Source organism: Aquarana catesbeiana, linkage group LG02 (assembly GCF_042186555.1).
Source record: "Aquarana catesbeiana isolate 2022-GZ linkage group LG02, ASM4218655v1, whole genome shotgun sequence".
Taxonomy (NCBI): domain Eukaryota; kingdom Metazoa; phylum Chordata; class Amphibia; order Anura; family Ranidae; genus Aquarana; species Aquarana catesbeiana.
This window is the reverse complement of record NC_133325.1, coordinates 307,875,854-307,894,382: the sequence shown is the minus strand read 5'-3', so window position 1 is coordinate 307,894,382 and position 18,529 is coordinate 307,875,854. Positions and strand designations below refer to the sequence as shown.

Below are 18,529 nucleotides of genomic sequence, written 5' to 3'. Positions count from 1 at the left end.
GAGCTGATCAGAGACCAGAGTGGCTCCAAACATCTCTATGGCCTAAGAAACCGGAAGCTACGAGCATTTTATGACTTAGATTTCGCCGGATGTAAACAGCGCCATTGGGAAATTGGGAAAGCATTTTATCACACCGATCTTGGTGTGGTCAGATGCTTTGAGGGCAGAGGAGAAATCTAGGGTCTAATAGACCCCAATTTTTGCAAAAAAGAGTACCTGTCACTACCTATTGCTATCATAGGGGATATTTACATTCCCTGAGATAACAATAAAAATGATTAAAAAAAAAAAAAAAAAAAAAAAAAATGAAAGGAACAGTTTAAAAATAAGATAAAAAAATAATAATAATAAAGAAAAAAAAATAAATAAATAAAAAGGCACCCCTGTCCCCCCTGCTCTCGCGCTAAGGCGAACGCAAGCGTCGGTCTGGCGTCAAATGTAAACAGCAATTGCACCATGCATGTGAGGTATCACCGCGAACGTCAGATCGAGGGCAGTAATTTTAGCAGTAGACCTCCTCTGTAAATCTAAAGTGGTAACCTGTAAAGGCTTTTAAAGGCTTTTAAAAATGTATTTAGTTTGTCGCCACTGCACGTTTGTGCGCAATTTTAAAGCATGTCATGTTTGGTATCCATGTACTCGGCCTAAGATCATCTTTTTTATTTCATCAAACATTTGGGCAATATAGTGTGTTTTAGTGCATTAAAATTTAAAAAAAGTGTGTTTTTTCCCCAAAAAATGCGTTTGAAAAATCGCTGCGCAAATACTGTGTGAAAAAAAAAAAATGAAACACCCACCATTTTAATCTGTAGGGCATTTGCTTTAAAAAAAATATATAATGTTTGGGGGTTCAAAGTAATTTTCTTGCAAAAAAAAATTATTTTTTTATGTAATCAAAAAGTGTCAGAAAGGGCTTTGTCTTCAAGTGGTTAGAAGAGTGGGTGATGTGTGACATAAGCTTCTAGATGTTGTGCATAAAATGCCAGGACAGTTCAAAACCCCCCCAAATGACCCCATTTTGGAAAGTAGACACCCCAAGCTATTTGCTGAGAGGCATGTCGAGTCCATGGAATATTTTATATTGTGACACAAGTTGCGGGAAAGAGACAATTTTTTATTTTTTTTATTTTTTTTTGCGCAAAGTTGTCACTAAATGATATATTGCTCAAACATGCCATGGGAATATGTGAAATTACACCCCAAAATACATTCTGTTGCTTCTCCTGAGTACGGGGATACCACATGTGTGAGACTTTTTGGGAGCCTAGCCGCGTACGGGACCCCGAAAACCAAGCACCGCCTTCAGGCTTTCTAAGGCCGTAAATTTTTGATTTCACTCTTCACTGCCTATCACAGTCTCGGAGGCCATGGAATGCCCAGGTGGCAAAAAACCCCCCCAAATGACCCCATTTTGGAAAGTAGACACCCCAAGCTATTTGATGAGAGGTATAGTGAGTATTTTGCAGACCTCACTTTTTGTCACAAAGTTTTGAAAATTGAAAAAAGAAAAAAAATTTTTTTTTTCTCGTCTTTCTTTATTTTCAAAAACAAATGAGAGCTGCAAAATACTCACCATGCCTCTCAGCAAATAGCTTGGGGTGTCTACTTTCCAAAATGGGGTCATTTGGGGGGGGTTTGTGCCACCTGGGCATTCCATGGCCTCCGAAACTGTGATAGGCAGTGAGGAGTAAAATCAAAAATGTACGCCCTTAGAAATCCTGAAGGCACTGATTGGTTTTCGGGGCCCCGTACGCGGCTAGGCTCCCAAAAAGTCCCACACATGTGGTATCCCCATACTCAGGAGAAGCAGCTAAATGTATTTTGGGGTGCAATTCCACATATGCCCATGGCCTGTGTGAGCAATATATCATTTAGTGACAACTTTGTGCAAAAAAAAAAAAAAAAAAAAAAAATTTGTCACTTTCCCGCAACTTGTGTCAAAATATAAAACATTCCATGGACTCAACATGCCTCAAAGCAAATGGCTTGGGGTGTCTACTTTCCAAAATGGGGTCATTTGGGGGGGTTTTATGCCATCTGGGCATTTTATGGCCTTCAAAACTGTGATAGGTAGTGAGGAGTAAAATCAAAAATGTACGCCCTTAGAAATCCTGAAGGCAGTGATTGGTTTTCGGGGGCCCCGTACGCGGCTAGGCTCCCAAGAAGTCCCACACATGTGGTATCCCCATACTCAGGAGAAGCAGCTAAATGTATTTTGGGGTGCAATTCCACATATGCCCATGGCCTGTGTGAGCAATATATCATTTAGTGACAACTTTTTGTAATTTTTTTTTTTTTTTTTTGTCATTATTCAATCACTTGGGACAAAAAAAATGAATATTCAATGGGCTCAACATGCCTCTCAGCAAATTCCTTGGGGTGTCTACTTTCCAAAATGGGGTCATTTGTGGGGGTTTTGTACTGCCCTGCCATTTTAGCACCTCAAGAAACGACATAGGCAGTCATAAATTAAAGGCTGTGTAAATTCCAGAAAATGTACCCTAGTTTGTAGGCGCTATAACTTTTGCGCAAACCAATAAATATACACTTATTGACATTTTTTCTACCAAAGACATGTGGCCGAATACATTTTGGCCTAAATGTATGACTAAAATTGAGTTTATTGGATTTTTTTTAGAACAAAAAGTAGAAAATATAATTTTTTTTCAAAATTTTCGGTCTTTTTCCGTGTATAGCGCAAAAAATAAAAACGGCAGAGGTGATCAAATACCATCAAAAGAAAGCTCTATTTGTGGGAAGAAAAGGACGCAAATTTCGTTTGGGTACAGCATTGCATGACCGCGCAATTAGCAGTTAAAGCGACGCAGTGCCGAATTGTAAAAAGTGCTCTGGTCAGGAAGGGGGTAAAACCTTCCGGGGCTGAAGTGGCTAGAGGAGACATTTTAAGAGGATAGATAGGGGTTATATAGGGGAGTCAACTTCCTGTATTGGTTATACCAGCGTCAACGCCTGAAGGTAGGCCCATAACCCACCAAGTAATTACTTGAGGCACTGTGTCCTATGATGCACGATAAAGAAAAAAGCTTCTAAGAATGCAAAACGCGGCATTTAAAGAGGAAGTAAACCCTGATGGGTGTTACTTCCTCTTTGTTTCCCTGCAAAGGTAAAGCATAATGGGCTACTATGCATTGCATAGTAGCCCATTATGTGACACTTCCCTGCAGGAGAAGCCCGCGATGTCCCAGTCTTCCTCGCTAGTAGCGAGCGTCCATACTTCACCCCTCTTCCTTCCGTGAGACTGGCTAGAGTCGCGTGATGTCACTACCGCGCGCGGGAGCTGCCTTTAACGGCATGACACGAGCTAGAAACGGCACAGCGTGCCCTTTCTAACTCCGGCGCATGTGCAGAAGAAATCGCCCTATACTCCATATCCATCTAATGCTCTACATCAGCTTGTGCTCCCACCTTGGATGTCTTCACCAGGGTATACCCACACACCCCCATATTGCTGTCTGTTCAGGGAGAGTTGCAGTGTAGCCAGCTGCTTTTTGCTATCAGGCTGACAAGAGCCACAGCTGCCCCTCTATCTGTACAGCCATGAGTTACCTGTGACTAGGGACAGCTGATCATCCTGGACACAGTCTGTTACTAAAACTGGAGTGCAAAATCTAGTGCTCTGCACAGAAACCAATCAGCTTCTGGGTTTTAGCCCAGGGAGAGAGGGAGAGGGAGAGGGAGAGAGAGAGCGAGAGAGAGAGAGCGACTCTCGGGCAGAGCTGCAGCCAAGTGAGGACCAGTGTTAGTCACTGCTGTTTCATCCGATCTAGCTGAAGATATTTAACCACTTCCCACCTGGCCACTGCACATAAACGGCCGGGTGGGAGCTCCCTCCTGACTGGACGTTCCCGAACGTCCTTCAGAAGGAGCGGGATCGCGCAGGTAGGATCCCGATGCGCGCGTGTCACCCGGACACGCCGCATCCCGGAACGGCAGGAGGGCAATGTGATTTGCCCTCCTGATCCGCACGATGGCTGTGTCTAAATCACAGCCATCGTAATGTAAACATGGGGGAAGGGGGGCATCTGACAGGGGATCGCGCCGCCACGTGCCCACGCAGCGGCGCAATCCCGATCTGCCTGTGCCCCCCCAGAGAGACTGTGGAGCTGTACAACACAGGAGGGCCCTGTGATTGGCCCTCCTGATCACATGACGACTGTGTCCAATCACAGTCATCATGTAATGTAAACAGAGAGCGGTTGTAACTGCTCTCATCTCTTTCTCTCCTCACACAGAGCCTGTCAGTGAGGAGAGGAAGAGAGATCTGTGCTGCAGCCAGGAGATCAGTGAGTTTTATAGCTGTTTGTCTCCTGTTTACCCACTGATCACCCAGCTAGTGTCCCCAAAACAGTGAAAACACCTGTCATACAGTGAACATCTGTCTGCCAACAGCTGGCGCATCTGCCGCCTGCAAATCAGGCATATCTGCCGCCCGCCCTCTGACACATCTGCCGCCCGCCCTCTGACACATCTGCCGCCCGCCCTCTGACACATCTGCCGCCCGCCCTCTGACACATCTGCCGCCCGCCCTCTGACACATCTGCCGCCCGCCCTCTGACACATCTGCCGCCCGCCCTCTGACACATCTGCCGCCCGCCCTCTGACACATCTGCCGCCCGCCCTCTGACACATCTGCCGCCCGCCCTCTGACACATCTGCCGCCCGCCCTCTGACACATCTGCCGCCCGCCCTCTGACACATCTGCCGCCCGCCCTCTGACACATCTGCCGCCCGCCCTCTGACACATCTGCCCGCCAACATGACGAAAAGATCTTACAGCGCAGAGGAGGCTCGCCAAATACTCCAGAGTATGTGGGACAAGAGTAGCAGGGAATTCTCTCCGTCAGACTCGGATAGCAACTATGAGCCAGTGGAAAGCAGTGGCTCCGAGGTGCAAACAGAGGAAGATAGAATCCTAACAAGGAGAATCAGGAGAAATGAGCAGGCAGAGACATCCACCAGCAGCGCAGAACTCCAGGATGATACGCTGCATTTGTACCAAAAGAACACTGTGGCCTGTGGGACAGCACGTACCAACTGCAAAGGCTTCCCACAGAGATTTGTCGCCAAGAAATTGAAGCAGGGTGAAATGGCCAGTATGCGGACTGAAGAGGTACTAGCGGTGAAGTGGAAAGATAAAAAAAAAAAATGATGTCTACATCCTACCACAATACATGATGACACCTTGGTGGAACTTCAGAGAAGAGGCCCCATACAGAAGTTAAAATGTGTGCATGAGTACAACCTATACATGGGGGGGTGGATATGAACGACCAGATGATGCAGCCCTACTTGGCCACCAGGAGATCACTGTTTTGGTACAAGAAAGTCACCATTTATTTGATGCAACTTGCCCTATTCAATTCATATATTATTTTTTCTAAGTGCACCCAAAGTTCCCTAACCTATCTAAAATTCCAAGAAGACGTTGTCACAGCCCTTCTCTATCCCCAAGGCCAAGCTCCTCAACTAATTTGCTCAGATTCATTAGCCAGACTCCATGAAAGGCACTTTCCCGAAATCCTCCCTCTTACCCAAACAGGTCGCAACCTCCCAAAAAAAATGTTGTGTGTGTTCAAGTAGAGGAATTCGCCGTGACACCCAATACTACTGTCCCCAATGTCCCCCCCAGCCAGGCCTCTGTATTGGAACGTGCTATCAGAGCTATCATACTTCACTACACTATTAGTAAAGTGAAGAGGATTGTTTTCCAGTTACCACTATCTGCCATTTCTGTGAATGACCCAGAATGTTAACGACTATGCCACTGCTAAACATGTTTCTGCCTGCAACGTGAATTGACCTCGGCCTGTTAAATGACCATGCTTTTTGCCTGCCTCCTGAACTGATCATTTGCCCTGCCACCTGAACTGATCATTTGCCCTGCCACTGTACAGCACAGGGGTCTCACATATGTGAGGGGCTCCAGAAAAGGTTTTCCGAGTGGAGAAAACATTTTTCTCAGAGTTTTTAGTTTTCTCGGATTAGGGTCTGGAGACTCGGAGGCTTCGTAGAGATTTGGGTGGGAAGAAGCCTCTACCCCTGTCCTCAGGTCTTACCTGACCAAGGCCCAATGTACAAAGTGCTGTCTGCTGCCAACTGAACTGGCCATGCCTCTCTGCCTGCCACATGAACTGCCTGCTAAACCATGGACTGTACTGAACCATGTTCATACTTTTCCATATCTGTCTGCTGCCTGGACAATTCCTGGACATTTCCTTTGGCCGTCTGGACAAATGCTTTGACTGCTCTGGAACAGTATTCCTGGCTGCTAAAACCACAGGTGTTTTTTTTTTTTTTTTTTTTTTTTTTTACCTTTTGCTCAGCAGAATGTATTTTGGGGTGTCATTCTTGGTGTGTACATGCTATGTGTTAGAAGCCTGGAGGTGCTACTTGCATGTTGGGTCTCTGTATGTGGCCAGGTAGTGGAAAAGTCTCACACATGGGGTATCGCCATACTCAGGACGAGTAGCAGAATGTATTTTGGGGGTGTCATTTTGGCTAGGTACATGCTATGTGTAAGAAAAATCTTCTAAATTGACAACTTTGTGAGAAAAAAAAAAAAAAAATAATAGGTTTTCATTTTCTTTCCACATTTTCCAAAAACTTGTGGAAAGAAATGTCATGTTCAAATGACATTGGGTTGTTTCCTTTCCAAAATGGGGTCATTTTGTGGGTAATTCCATTGTCCTGGTGCTCCAGGGCCTTCAAAAATGCGATAGGTACTCAGGAAATGAAATGTGTAATTTATGCCTTTAGAACACCTGATGGTGCTAGATGGATGTTGGGCCTCCGTATGTGGACAGGCTGTGGAAAAGTCTCACACATGGGGTATCACCATACTCAGGATGAATAGCAGAATGTATTTTGGGGTGTAATTGCAATTAATGGCTGCACCGTGTGTGAGAAATAACTTGTAAATATGACAATTTAATGAAGGAAAAAGGGGTCATTGTACTGTCCTGACATTTTAAGGCCTCAAGAAATGAGATCAGTGCATTAGGCCATCAGTGCATTAGGATTGATCGCATTATTGAAAATGTGTAGCATGGCTTGTAGACTCTATAAAACTTTCACACAAACAATGATCATACACTTATCAGCATTTTTTTTTTTTACCAAAGACATGTGGTAGAATACATTTTTGCCTAAATTTTCGACAAAATTAATTTTTTTTGGTTTCTTTTAAAAGAGAAGGTAGAACATTTTGTTTTTTCAAAATATTGGCTCTTTTTTCACTTATATCACAAAAAATAAAAAATGAAGTGGTGAATAAATACCACCAAAAGAAAGCTCCATTTGTGTGAACAAAATGATAAAAATTTTATTTGGGTACAGTGTAGCATGACTGAGTAATTGTCAAAGTGAGAGAGCACTGAAAGCTGAAAATTGGTCTTGGAAGGAAGGGGGTGAAAGTGCCCAGTATTGAGGTGGTTAAATGAAAATGGGCGGGGCACTCGGGGCCCCCTATTGGGCAGGGTCCATGGGCTTGAGCCCAGTCAAGGACAATGGTAAGTCTGGCCCTGCTTAGGACATTAGTATGTTACAAAGATTAATGCAGCAACAATGGGGCTATAGATAAAAAGGGAAAGAAATTTTTTTTAAAAGCATATTTTTGCCAGCTGAAAACCTCACTATTTGCATCAGTTACTCCATGTATCTAGGATATTCACAACCCGACTATACTGCTGCAATTTTACCACGTCACACATGCTTACTGAAAAATTCAACACCATGCTGTTAATATCTCCAAGTGCAATAAAACCTCAAAGAGAAGTCAGCTCACTTGACTGTTTATTGAAACATTTGTTACCAAAAGTCTCTGGAGCCATCCAAACGAGTCTTCTCTAAAAACCTAAGCAAACCTTATTTGTATATAATTCTTAAACTGGAAAAAAAAAAAAAAAAACCACCACACAACAGCATGGGGTTTTGCTGCTGCCTTCTGGGAAACTGCCCTACCTCCTTTAGCTGAGGACATATCGAAGGCAAACATCTGAAGCTCACTGGTTAGGGTGATATCATTTAACCCACTGTTTGTTTCTCGGAAGCACTCCCTCAATAATAACAGGATTTAAATTATGAAGTCACAACATTTTCCACATACTATATTGCACAAGTCACAAAACATACATCACGATAGGCATAATTGTATATACGATTATCAGAAAATGTCCGAAGTCACCAAATTTACTGAGCCAATTAAAGGAAAACTATAAATATGTATTAGTAGACCAGAACTACAATGAGGGCACGAGTGTCCTCTTCCACCCTTCTAAAAAGTAAAGATCACTATTCACCCCCCAAGGTCTGTTAAGCAGGCCATACAAAGTTATATCTAATAGATGCCTCCATTCACACTATACAGTTCAGATGGACACATCTACCCCTGTGGCTAATATTTTCTCACAGCCAGCACCAGTGACTGTCACAATGCTTAAAACACTACTACATCCAATTGGATGCAGCCGCTGTTTGGCTGACAATTTTTCGATCAGCTCCATCAATTAAAAAGGTCAGGTGGGAGGGTTGCAACATGGCCATCCAAGGATTAATATTTACCCAGTACAGCAAGAACTGTCCAAAATTTGCATAGGTGTATAGTCCGCTTTAACATCTGCTGTATTCCACACACAGGATCATCATTTGGTCCACAGGAAGCTTTTGCTTACAGATACGTTTGGCCTCACACATGCTGGACGAATTTAAACGCTTCTGATAGGGGTGCCTGGCATTTTTTTCCTGCCTCTAAACAACCCTGCATGTTAGCATGTGTGTCTATACACACACACATAGGCATTTAAAAGGCAGAAAATAAACCCATGGTCAGCATGTCCAGGGTCAGCAATGTTTTGGCAGAAAAAAAAAAACAGACGAGCGTAAATCTGTCTAAACATGCATTAACGCTAGACACATCAAGCGCTTGAGTGTTAATTCATTTCAATGGCCAGAATAAGTTTATATTATATGAAAAAGTAATACAGCAAATATTAAAGTGTTACTAAACCCAGGACCCTGCATTCACTATATCAGGTCTCCCACAGTACACAGAACATAGAAATTAAAGCAGGATTCCGGCCTAAAAAAAAAAAAAAAATTAAAAGTCAGCAGCTACAAACACTGTAGCTGCTGACTTTAAATAAGTACTTACCTGTCCTGGGTGCCCGCGATGTCGGCTGCCCGAGGCCGACCCGTCCCTCGGCTCCTGGGTCCTGACACCGCCATCCTAGGTAAGGGAAACAGGCAGTGGAGCCTTGCGGCTTCACTGCCAGTTTCCTACTGCGCACGCGGCGCTCTGAGTGGCCCCGTGGTGTTCTGGGAACACACACAGTTCCCAGAAGACAACGGGGCCGCTCACCGAGGAGCAGAAGTCGCCGCGGAAAAGAAAGAGGCAGATTAGGAAGACTGCCTAGCAAGTTCAAAAAATTTTTTGGGGGGGGGGGGGCTATTTTTGGTGTAATTTTTTTTTTTTTTTACAGGGTGGCCCTCCACTTTAAATTATTTAGTAGATATAAACTGCTAAATACCTTTTTCTTAGCAGTATATAGCAGTCTTTTGGTTTCTATCAGTGTCTGGTTGATCTCCCGCTCTGACATATAGCTATATATCGTATAGCTGCTTTACCAGTCCGGTCTGAGTCTAGTGAAGGAGAGCAAGAGAGCGGTGCTGTTGCTCTCGGGCTCAGATAAGTATCGCGGGGGTGGGGGCGTGGCATGTAAAAGGTTTTTTTTTTCACTTTAATGCAGAGAATGCGTTAAAGTAAAAATAAATTTTATCCTTTACAATCAGTTTAATAAAGACAATTTAAAGCATTTATTGGAGTTTAAATTGTTATAATATTTTTTAGTCTTGTGGTTATCAGCTGATGTATAAATCAATTGCCAGAAGCCACTGCTCTGTTTATATCCTGCTTTGTGTTGCTTTACTGACTCCTGTAAGGAATAATGGGACCTTCCCCAGAGAATGGAGCTGTTATTAAGACTTCCATTATTACCTATTTGCCTCCAGCACCTGGTGGAAGGGTTAGAACCCCTGTTGAGTTTTGATTGCCGTTTGTGTCCCTGCTAGTAAGGTTCACTTTATTTGCCCCAGTGACAAATTCATGTAAAATATAACCTTTAGGCCTCATGCACACTGGATGTTAAAATAATGGTATAAAAACGTCAGTAGCTTTGCAGTGAGGTATTTCAACGTTTTTTTCAATAGCGTTTATTAGCGTTTTTCTGCGTTAGCGTTTTTTTTTTTTTTATCTGTCAAAATGTCCTGCACTGCAGCGTAGAGATGGGATCAGGAGCCATTTTTACTCAGGGCAACCTGGATATGTGTTTGAGCACACTATAATGCGTGTGTTAGGGCCTTGTTCAGATGGGCGCTGACACCCATACTGCATGCAGGCTGCCTTTGTTTTGTGTTTAGCAGATATTCCACTTCTATAAGCTGCCTGCACACAACCTGGGGTGGATACTGCTGCCGAAACAAAAGACAGCCAGCACACAGTACGGTGCCAGCACCCACCTGAACGAGGTCTATAACACAACAGTGTAAATGGGCCCACAATAAATTGCTCCATCACTGTGCAGTAGCACATTGTGGATTTAGGACCCTCAGCTTTACCAGGATCCCACAGAAGGCCCAGTCATGTCACTTTTGCCCAGGTAAGTGGGCAGAAAAATTAGAAGTGTAAGGCCTCTTTCACACGGACGATCCGTATGTCCGTTTTTCATCCTTCCGTTTTCGGATGAAAAACGGACATACATTCATCCCTATGGAGCGTCGGATGTCAGCGGTGACATGTCCGCTGACATCCGACCTGCTCCGATCCGAAAAGTGTAACGGAGGAAAAACCTACTTTTCCATCCATTTTCGGATCGGATCCGGTGACGACGGACTCTACGGTCCGTCATCATCCGATCCCCCCCCATAGGGGAGAGCGGCGCTCTGACAGGTCCGCCGCTGCACAGCGTGCAGCGATGGACCTGTCATCTTCCTGCTCAGCGGGGATCGGCGGGGCGATCCCCGCTGAGCAAGCGGGTGTTCACGGGGCGGATCATGACTGATCTGCCCCGTGTGAAAGAGCCCTTAGGCCAGTATTTTTTAGAGTTTTCTTCTAACATTTTATCTTTATATGGCTTTCAGCCAGCACATTTTATGGACAGGTGGGATGGGGCGCCAACAATAAGGCTGGGTACACTTTTTTTTTTTTTTTTTCCCGCTCAACCAGTGGGTTGTACGAAAGAACTGGCAGATTGCTGCAACAAGTGATGTGTGATGCAGCAATCTCCCCCACTGAGATTATGAGATTGATGTACTAAAATTGGAGAGTGTTAAATCTGGTGCAGCTGTGCATGGTAGCCAATCAGCTTCTAACTTCAGCTTGTTCAATTAACCACTTGCCGACCGCTGCACGCCGATATATGTCGGCACAATGGCAGCGGTGGGCGGACCTGTACGTCCCCTTTAATTGGCAGGGCTAGCGGGCGCCCGGCGCATACAGCGCGACCGTGCCCGCAGACTCGATGTCTGCCGGTGTCCCGCAATCGTGTCACAGAGCCGCAGAATGGGGAGATGTAAACAAGGCATTTCCCCGTTCTGCCTAGTGACATGACAGGGATCTACTGCTCCCTGTCATCAAGAGCAGTGATCGCTGTCATGTCAGTGGTAGCCCATCCTCCTCACAGTTAGACTCACTCCCTAGGACACACTTAATCCCTTGATCGCCCCCAAGTGTTAAACCCCGTTCCCTGCCAGTGTCATTTACACAGTAATCAGTGCATTTTTTATAGCACTGGTCAGGCAGGGGGGTAAAATCTTCTGGGGCTGAAGCGGTTGAACTTTGACAGAAAAGAAAAAACAGAAGCCGATTTGTTTCTATGCAGAGTTGCACCACATTTTGCACTTTCCAGGTTTAGTAGATCAACCCCCTATGTATTCTGGCAGGAACTGACTAAGGGCTCTTTCACACGGGGCGGATCAGTGATGATCCGCCCCGTGAACACCCGCTTGCTCAGCGGGAATCGCTCCGCCGATCCCCGCTGAGCAGGAAAATGACAGGTCTGTCTCTGCACACTGTGCAGCGACGGACCTGTCAAAGCGCCGCTCTCCCCTATGGGGGATCGGGTGATGACGGACCGTAGAGTCCATCATCATCCGAACCGAAGACGGATGGAAAAGTAGGGTTTTCCTCCGTTACACTTTTCGGATCGGAGCGGGTCGGATGTCAGCGGACATGTCACCGCTGACATCTGACGCTCCATAGAGATACATGTATGTCCGTTTTTCATCCGAAAACAGAAGGATGAAAAACGGACATACGGATCGTCAGTGTGAAAGAGCCCTAACTGTCACCCACCAGAACACACTAATCAGCTCCATTGGCTGAATGGTCTATGGACACACAGCTGAGTAAAGATCACTAGCGCAGTGATGAGTACAGAGCCATAAAACAAAAATAGAAAAATGTTATGTTTAAAGGGGCCCAATCACACAAGAAACTGCATGGAGGAAAAAAAAATTTTAAATGATCGCGCTGCATAAACCTGTGCAAGTCACATGCAATTTTGTGTTTTGAATGGGCTGAAATCACGCCGAACCAAAAGTAGTGCATGCATTTCTTTTGAAAATGCACTACAACCAAATCACATTTGTACCATGAGATCCAGTGTGGGCAAACACTACGTTTGTGACCTGCGTTTGGGGTGTTAACTTTGAACTGACAACTGCTGCAGTGGAATTCTAATGTGGTGGGGGAAACCGGCACAGAACACGGGTTTCCCACATGGCATTCTAGTGTGAATAGGCCCTTGCCAGTGTGCCCCCTTTTCTTTTATCTCCTTAGTGCAGTAATTTATGCCCACATGCAGGAGCGGCCCATCCATTAAGAGCGCACGTGCGCCGCCACCCCCTCTGAGTAATGGATAGATTCGTGCATAGCATGAATCTATCCATGGCCGCCGCTGCCACCCCCTATTCAGGCATCTGGCCCCTTTTCAGACGCCGGGGGCCTCAATTCCAGCAGCAGAGTTTCCAGCAGTCCAGCACCTGATTAGAGCCATAGGCTCTAAAATGCTTCAAAAATGTGGACTTAGGCCCCTTTCACACTGGGGCGGTTTGCAGGCATTATTGCGCTAAAAATACCGCCTGCAAACCGCCCCTAAACAGCCTCCGCTGTTTGTTCAGTGTGAAAGCCCTCGGGCTTTCACACTGAAGCGGTGCGCTGGCAGGACGGTAAAAAAAAGTCCTGCGAGCCGCATCTTTGGAGCGGTGTGTTCACCGCTTCTAAACCGCTCCTTCCCATTGAAATCAATGGGACAGCGCCGCTATAGCCACGCTGTACGAGTGGGTTTAACCCTTTTTCGGCCGCCAGCGGGGGTTAAAACCACACCGCTAGCGGCCGAATACAGCTGCAAAAACGACGGTAAAACAGCGCTAAAAATAGCGCTGTTTTACCGCCGACGCCCCCACCGCCCCAGTGTGAAAGGGGCCTTAGAGAGCAGAGCATAGCGCTTACAGTCCACCCAGATATTTGCTTTTCTAACACTGAATCACCCCTCCGCCAATCAGGTAGTGTGAGTCTAATACCCGTCGCCTGATTATCTGAAGGCACAGGCACCCCGATTGGACGCCTAGCAGACCGAAGAAGAGAGGGGGAAGCATAGAGGGCACAGGAGCCCTCCCACAGCTCGCCCCCATCACCCACTGCCTGACCCACCACTAAGATGGGGCAAGTGCCGGGCAGACAGTGGCTGCGTTTGATGGGGCATGTGAGGCTGCAATTGATGTTTTTTTCTTTTCAGTATTTCAGTTTGTTTACGTCCCCCAAAAAATGATGAGCACCAGCTGCCACTGCCCACATGCATGTTTAGCTGTGTACACCGCAACATTATTAATGAAGATTTTTTTTTTTTTTAAACACATATGTGTGTTTATGCAAAGTCTTTACTCAGGATCCTTCGGTCAACAAAAATCCTGAGTATAAACATCAGTAAAATTACTATATCTATCTGTGTGCAACTGGCCATATACATACTTTTTTTGGCATACAAATACAATACAATACAGCGCTAATAACTATTTCACACATAACTGGATCTAGGGATCAGAGATAAATCGCACTGACATCTTCATCACCTGTCAAACAAAGGAAAGAAGTCTACATCTGCCAAGTTTTAAATGGACCCAACAAGTGTGAAACAAAAACATTTATAAGAATTGGCAGGGTCCTGTGGTGTAGCTGCTGGCACAGCTGGAGTGCGACTGGATCCTCCACTGGAATACAGGGGGGGGGGGGGCGACACAGAAGGCACCAGTCACCTCCACATCACAGACACCCATTGACTATTCAGATAAGGCCAGGTAAGGAGGGGGAGGCAGTGAAGGAATGCTCTGCATGGAGAGCCCCCAGGCTGTGTCATTGTACAGAAGGATGGAGTGACAGAACACAATCACTGACATGTGCTGGGAGAATGGCTCCATAGGGAATGAATGACCCCCCCTCCCACCAGCAAGAAAACAAACACTGGTTGCCATCAGGTCAGACAGTGAAGGGGGAGAGAAGGCTGTGTATAGACCCTCCCCCTCCTCTCCTATGAATGGAGGCACAAAACGTGGCAGCTTCTACTCAAACACGCTCTTGTCTCCATCTTCACATGGGGGATGGATCTGGGAGGGCACAGCTCTCACAGTCCCCACCAAAACACCAAACACACCGCTGCTGTGTATTCCCTGTCAGCTGACATCCATGTGATACCCGACACACATGTGTTATCCCCACTGATCACCCCAGCTTTGCCATCTCTTCTCTCACCCCTGATCACCCCAGCTTTACCACTGATCACCCCAGCTTTGCCATCTCTTCCCTCGCCCCTGATCACCCCAGCTTTGCCATCTCTTCTCTCGCCCCTGATCACCCCAGCTTTGCCATCTCTTCTCTCGCCCCTGATCACCCCAGCTTTGCCATCTCTTCTCTCGCCCCTGATCACCCCAGCTTTGCCATCTCTTCTCTCGCCCCTGATCACCCCAGCTTTGCCATCTCTTCTCTCGCCCCTGATCACCCCAGCTTTGCCATCTCTTCTCTCGCCCCTGATCACCCCAGCTTTACCACTGATCACCCCAGCTTTGCCATCTCTTCTCTCGCCCCTGATCACCCCAGCTTTGCCATCTCTTCTCTCGCCCCTGATCACCCCAGCTTTGCCATCTCTTCTCTCGCCCCTGATCACCCCAGCTTTGCCATCTCTTCTCTCGCCCCTGATCACCCCAGCTTTGCCATCTCTTCTCTCGCCCCTGATCACCCCAGCTTTACCACTGATCACCCCAACTTTACCATCTCTCACCCCTGATCACCCCAGCTTTACCACTGATCACCCCAACTTTACCATCTCTCACCCCTGCTGACCCCAACATTACCATCTCTTCACTCACCCCTGATCACCCCAGCTTTACCACTGATCACCCCAACTTTACCATCTCTCACCCCTGCTGACCCCAACATTACCATCTCTTCACTCACCCCTGATCACCCCAGCTTTACCACTGATCACCCCAACTTTACCATCTCTCACCCCTGCTGACCCCAACATTACCATCTCTTCACTCACCCCTGATCACCCCAGCTTTACCACTGATCACCCCAGCTTTGCCATCTCTTCTCTCACCCCTGATCACCCCAACTTTACCATCTCTCACCCCTGCTGACCCCAACATTACCATCTCTTCTCTCACCCCTGATCAACCCAGCTTTGCCATCTCTTCTCTCACTCCTGATCACCCCAGCTTCACTCCTGATCACCCCAGCTTTACCATCTCTTACTAGTAACCACATTCCTTACCCCCGATCACCCCAACTAAAACAATCCTTACCAGCGACCCCCCCCCCCCCCGGGATGGCCCACATTTCTAGCCCCCATTACCTGCAGTAGACGAGGCAATCCATATGGTTGATTTCGTTGTCGGACCGGTACCGGCGGTAGTCCTCCCAGAGGTCCTTGATGGCGGTGACGGCCAGGATGAAGAGGACAGGGGCCAGGGCCAGCTCGGGTTTGAAGGCGTTGACGGCGGGCACAAAGTTGAGCAGGGCGATGAAGACGAAGTAGACATTGGCCAGACGATGGAACTGCTCGAAGAGGTTCTTGGGCAGGAAGGAGAGCGCCGTGTACTTGGTGGTCTTGATGGAGTTGGCGGCGTAGTGTCGGTTGGGGTTGTCATGGGCCGCCTTCCCGGAGGAGTCATAGAGCAGGTTGGAGCGGACACTCCTCACCTTATTCTCCTTCGGACCTTTCCTTCTCTTCTTCTTCCTTCTCCTCCTCACCCCCCGCTCCTCCTCGTCTCTGGGGTCTCCCCCGTCCTCCTCCGCCACCGCCATCCCTCTCCCCATCCTAACACACACAGTGTGAGCTCCCGGGCATGTCCCCGTACACTATGAGAGAAGTCAGCCCTCAGGGACCAGGACGAGCACTCCTCTCATCCTCTTCTCCTCTTTTCTCCTCACAGGTACACGGGCTTCCCGCTTCTCAACTTTCCTTTCCAAACTTTATGTGTGATAGAAGAGACCGCACAAACACCGCCCCTCAAGCAAATAATCTCCGCCCCCCCTCTGCTGGGTCAGAGCACAAAAGCCCGTCTTCTCTCCTATGTGGATGCCGACATGCCCCGCCTCCTTTCCCCGGTGAACGCGATCAGCTCCGCCCCCTCTCCGGTAAAGCCCCGCCCATCGTTCTGTGTGAGGGGAAGAGGGCGGTCCTCCTTGGCTCTAGTCCGGCCCCTCGTAGTTTCCGCTGCTGAGCTGTAAGGAGGTGGGAGGTGGGAGGAGGGAGGAAGGAGAGGGGGCGGGTTCCAGTGTGCGAGGATGTTTGAAGAAGTCCCCGGATAGGAGGAGGCTGTCAGCAGTACAAACAAAGCTGCGCCACGCTTTGTCTGGGCACAAGATCTACACTTTCCTGTATTGATCACTGTAATGATGATCACCTAGCACAGAATATAGGCACACCTATTACACTTGGTCCATCAGGCAGAGTAGGACACTGTCACAATGGCATTAGACAAGGTACCTGGGTTGCTCAAGTTTTTATACACAGTATATTGGTGAGTCTGGGTATGCCCAATAGGCTGGTTTGTATTATAATCTTTGAAAATAAATAAAGATGAAATGAAAATAATAATGATCACCTAGGACTGGAGGCTTCCTGCACTATGTATATTCTGTGTACACAGATCTCCATTCTCTTATTATACTGGGCAGGTCAGTCATTGCTGGGATGACATTCACCATGATCATGTAGGAATAACATTCCATAGATGATCATCTTCTTGAGAATGAGGAGGTAGATCATCAGGAAATCAGTCATCATCCTGGCGGTGTGTGCTTTCTGACGTTCCCATAGTGTATACTTCCAGACATCCGTGCTCTGCAAAAACAATCACTTGTGTTCAATAACAACACAAACTGTTCATACTATTGCAACTTGAGTCGCATTGACTATGGAAATCACATAATATTCAATGGTGTCCATTCACATCAATGCAACTCAGATTTTGGAAAACGTTCCTGTGCTACTTTCATGAGATTTCAGCAAAATTTTGGCAAATTATTATTACCAAAAGTATTGGGACGCCTTTCTTTACACGCACATGAACTTTAATGGCATCCCAGTCTTAGTCCATAGGGATCAATATTGAGTTGGCCCACCCTTTGCAGCTATAACAGCATGCCTCCCAACTTTTTGAAATGGGAATGAGGGACACCTATCAGTAAAAGTATGCAGACATAGGACACACCCCTTGCCACGCCCCCTTAAAGGAGAATTGTACAAAAAAAACAAGATTGGTTAAACCCACGGGTGCTTTTTTTACCATTACTATTCCTTCATATTGGCTTTTAGAATTTACAAATGCAGCAATTTAGAAATCAGATGAAAGGTTTAGCGCTGGGAAACACTTTAAGATAGATAAAAAGTGCATTTTATATACAACTATATAAATCAGACCAAAATGAGGGACAAATGAGGAGGAATGAGGGACAGGGGGACATTGCTCCAAATCAGGGACAGTCCCTCCAAATCAGGAACAGTTGGGAGGTATGATAACAGCTTCAACTCTTCTAGGAAGGCTGTTCACAAGGTTTAGGAGTGTGTCTATGGGAATGTTTGACCATTCTTCCAGAAGCACATTTGTGATGTCAGGCACTGATGTTGGACGAGAAGGCCTGGCTCACTGTCTCCGCTCTAGTTTATCCCACTGAGTGGGTCTTAACACAGTGGGGTATGAAGACATTGGGGTGAAGTGGAGTAGCATGGAAACACAAGTGGTTACCTGGGGTCACGAAAGTGTAGCAAGCAGCCTTTCGATAATGTGTACCTGAGGTTCAAGAATTAAATGTAAGTGTGAAATACTCTGATAGGGGAATTGGCGCTGTTCACAAACAAATTATTATTTTTTAACCTCACCGTGAAAAAATGTGTGCATCAGGGTGCATCATCAAACTTGGTGAAAAATCCTGTGAAAGTGCTAAAAACCGTTT

At 46.5% G+C, this 18,529-nt stretch overlaps 1 protein-coding gene across 1 annotated transcript in view; it reads right to left on the bottom strand.

The window, feature by feature from the left end:
• Positions 1-16,680, bottom strand: part of ATP10A (ATPase phospholipid transporting 10A (putative)) — a 256,901-nt gene extending 240,221 nt beyond the window's left edge. Inside the window, exon 1 of the mRNA XM_073614639.1 lies at positions 15,924-16,680. Coding sequence (XP_073470740.1) covers positions 15,924-16,387 — 464 coding nt within the window. The 5' untranslated portion in view covers positions 16,388-16,680. The remainder of the gene's footprint in view (positions 1-15,923) is intronic.
• Positions 16,681-18,529: the final 1,849 nt, after the last annotated feature.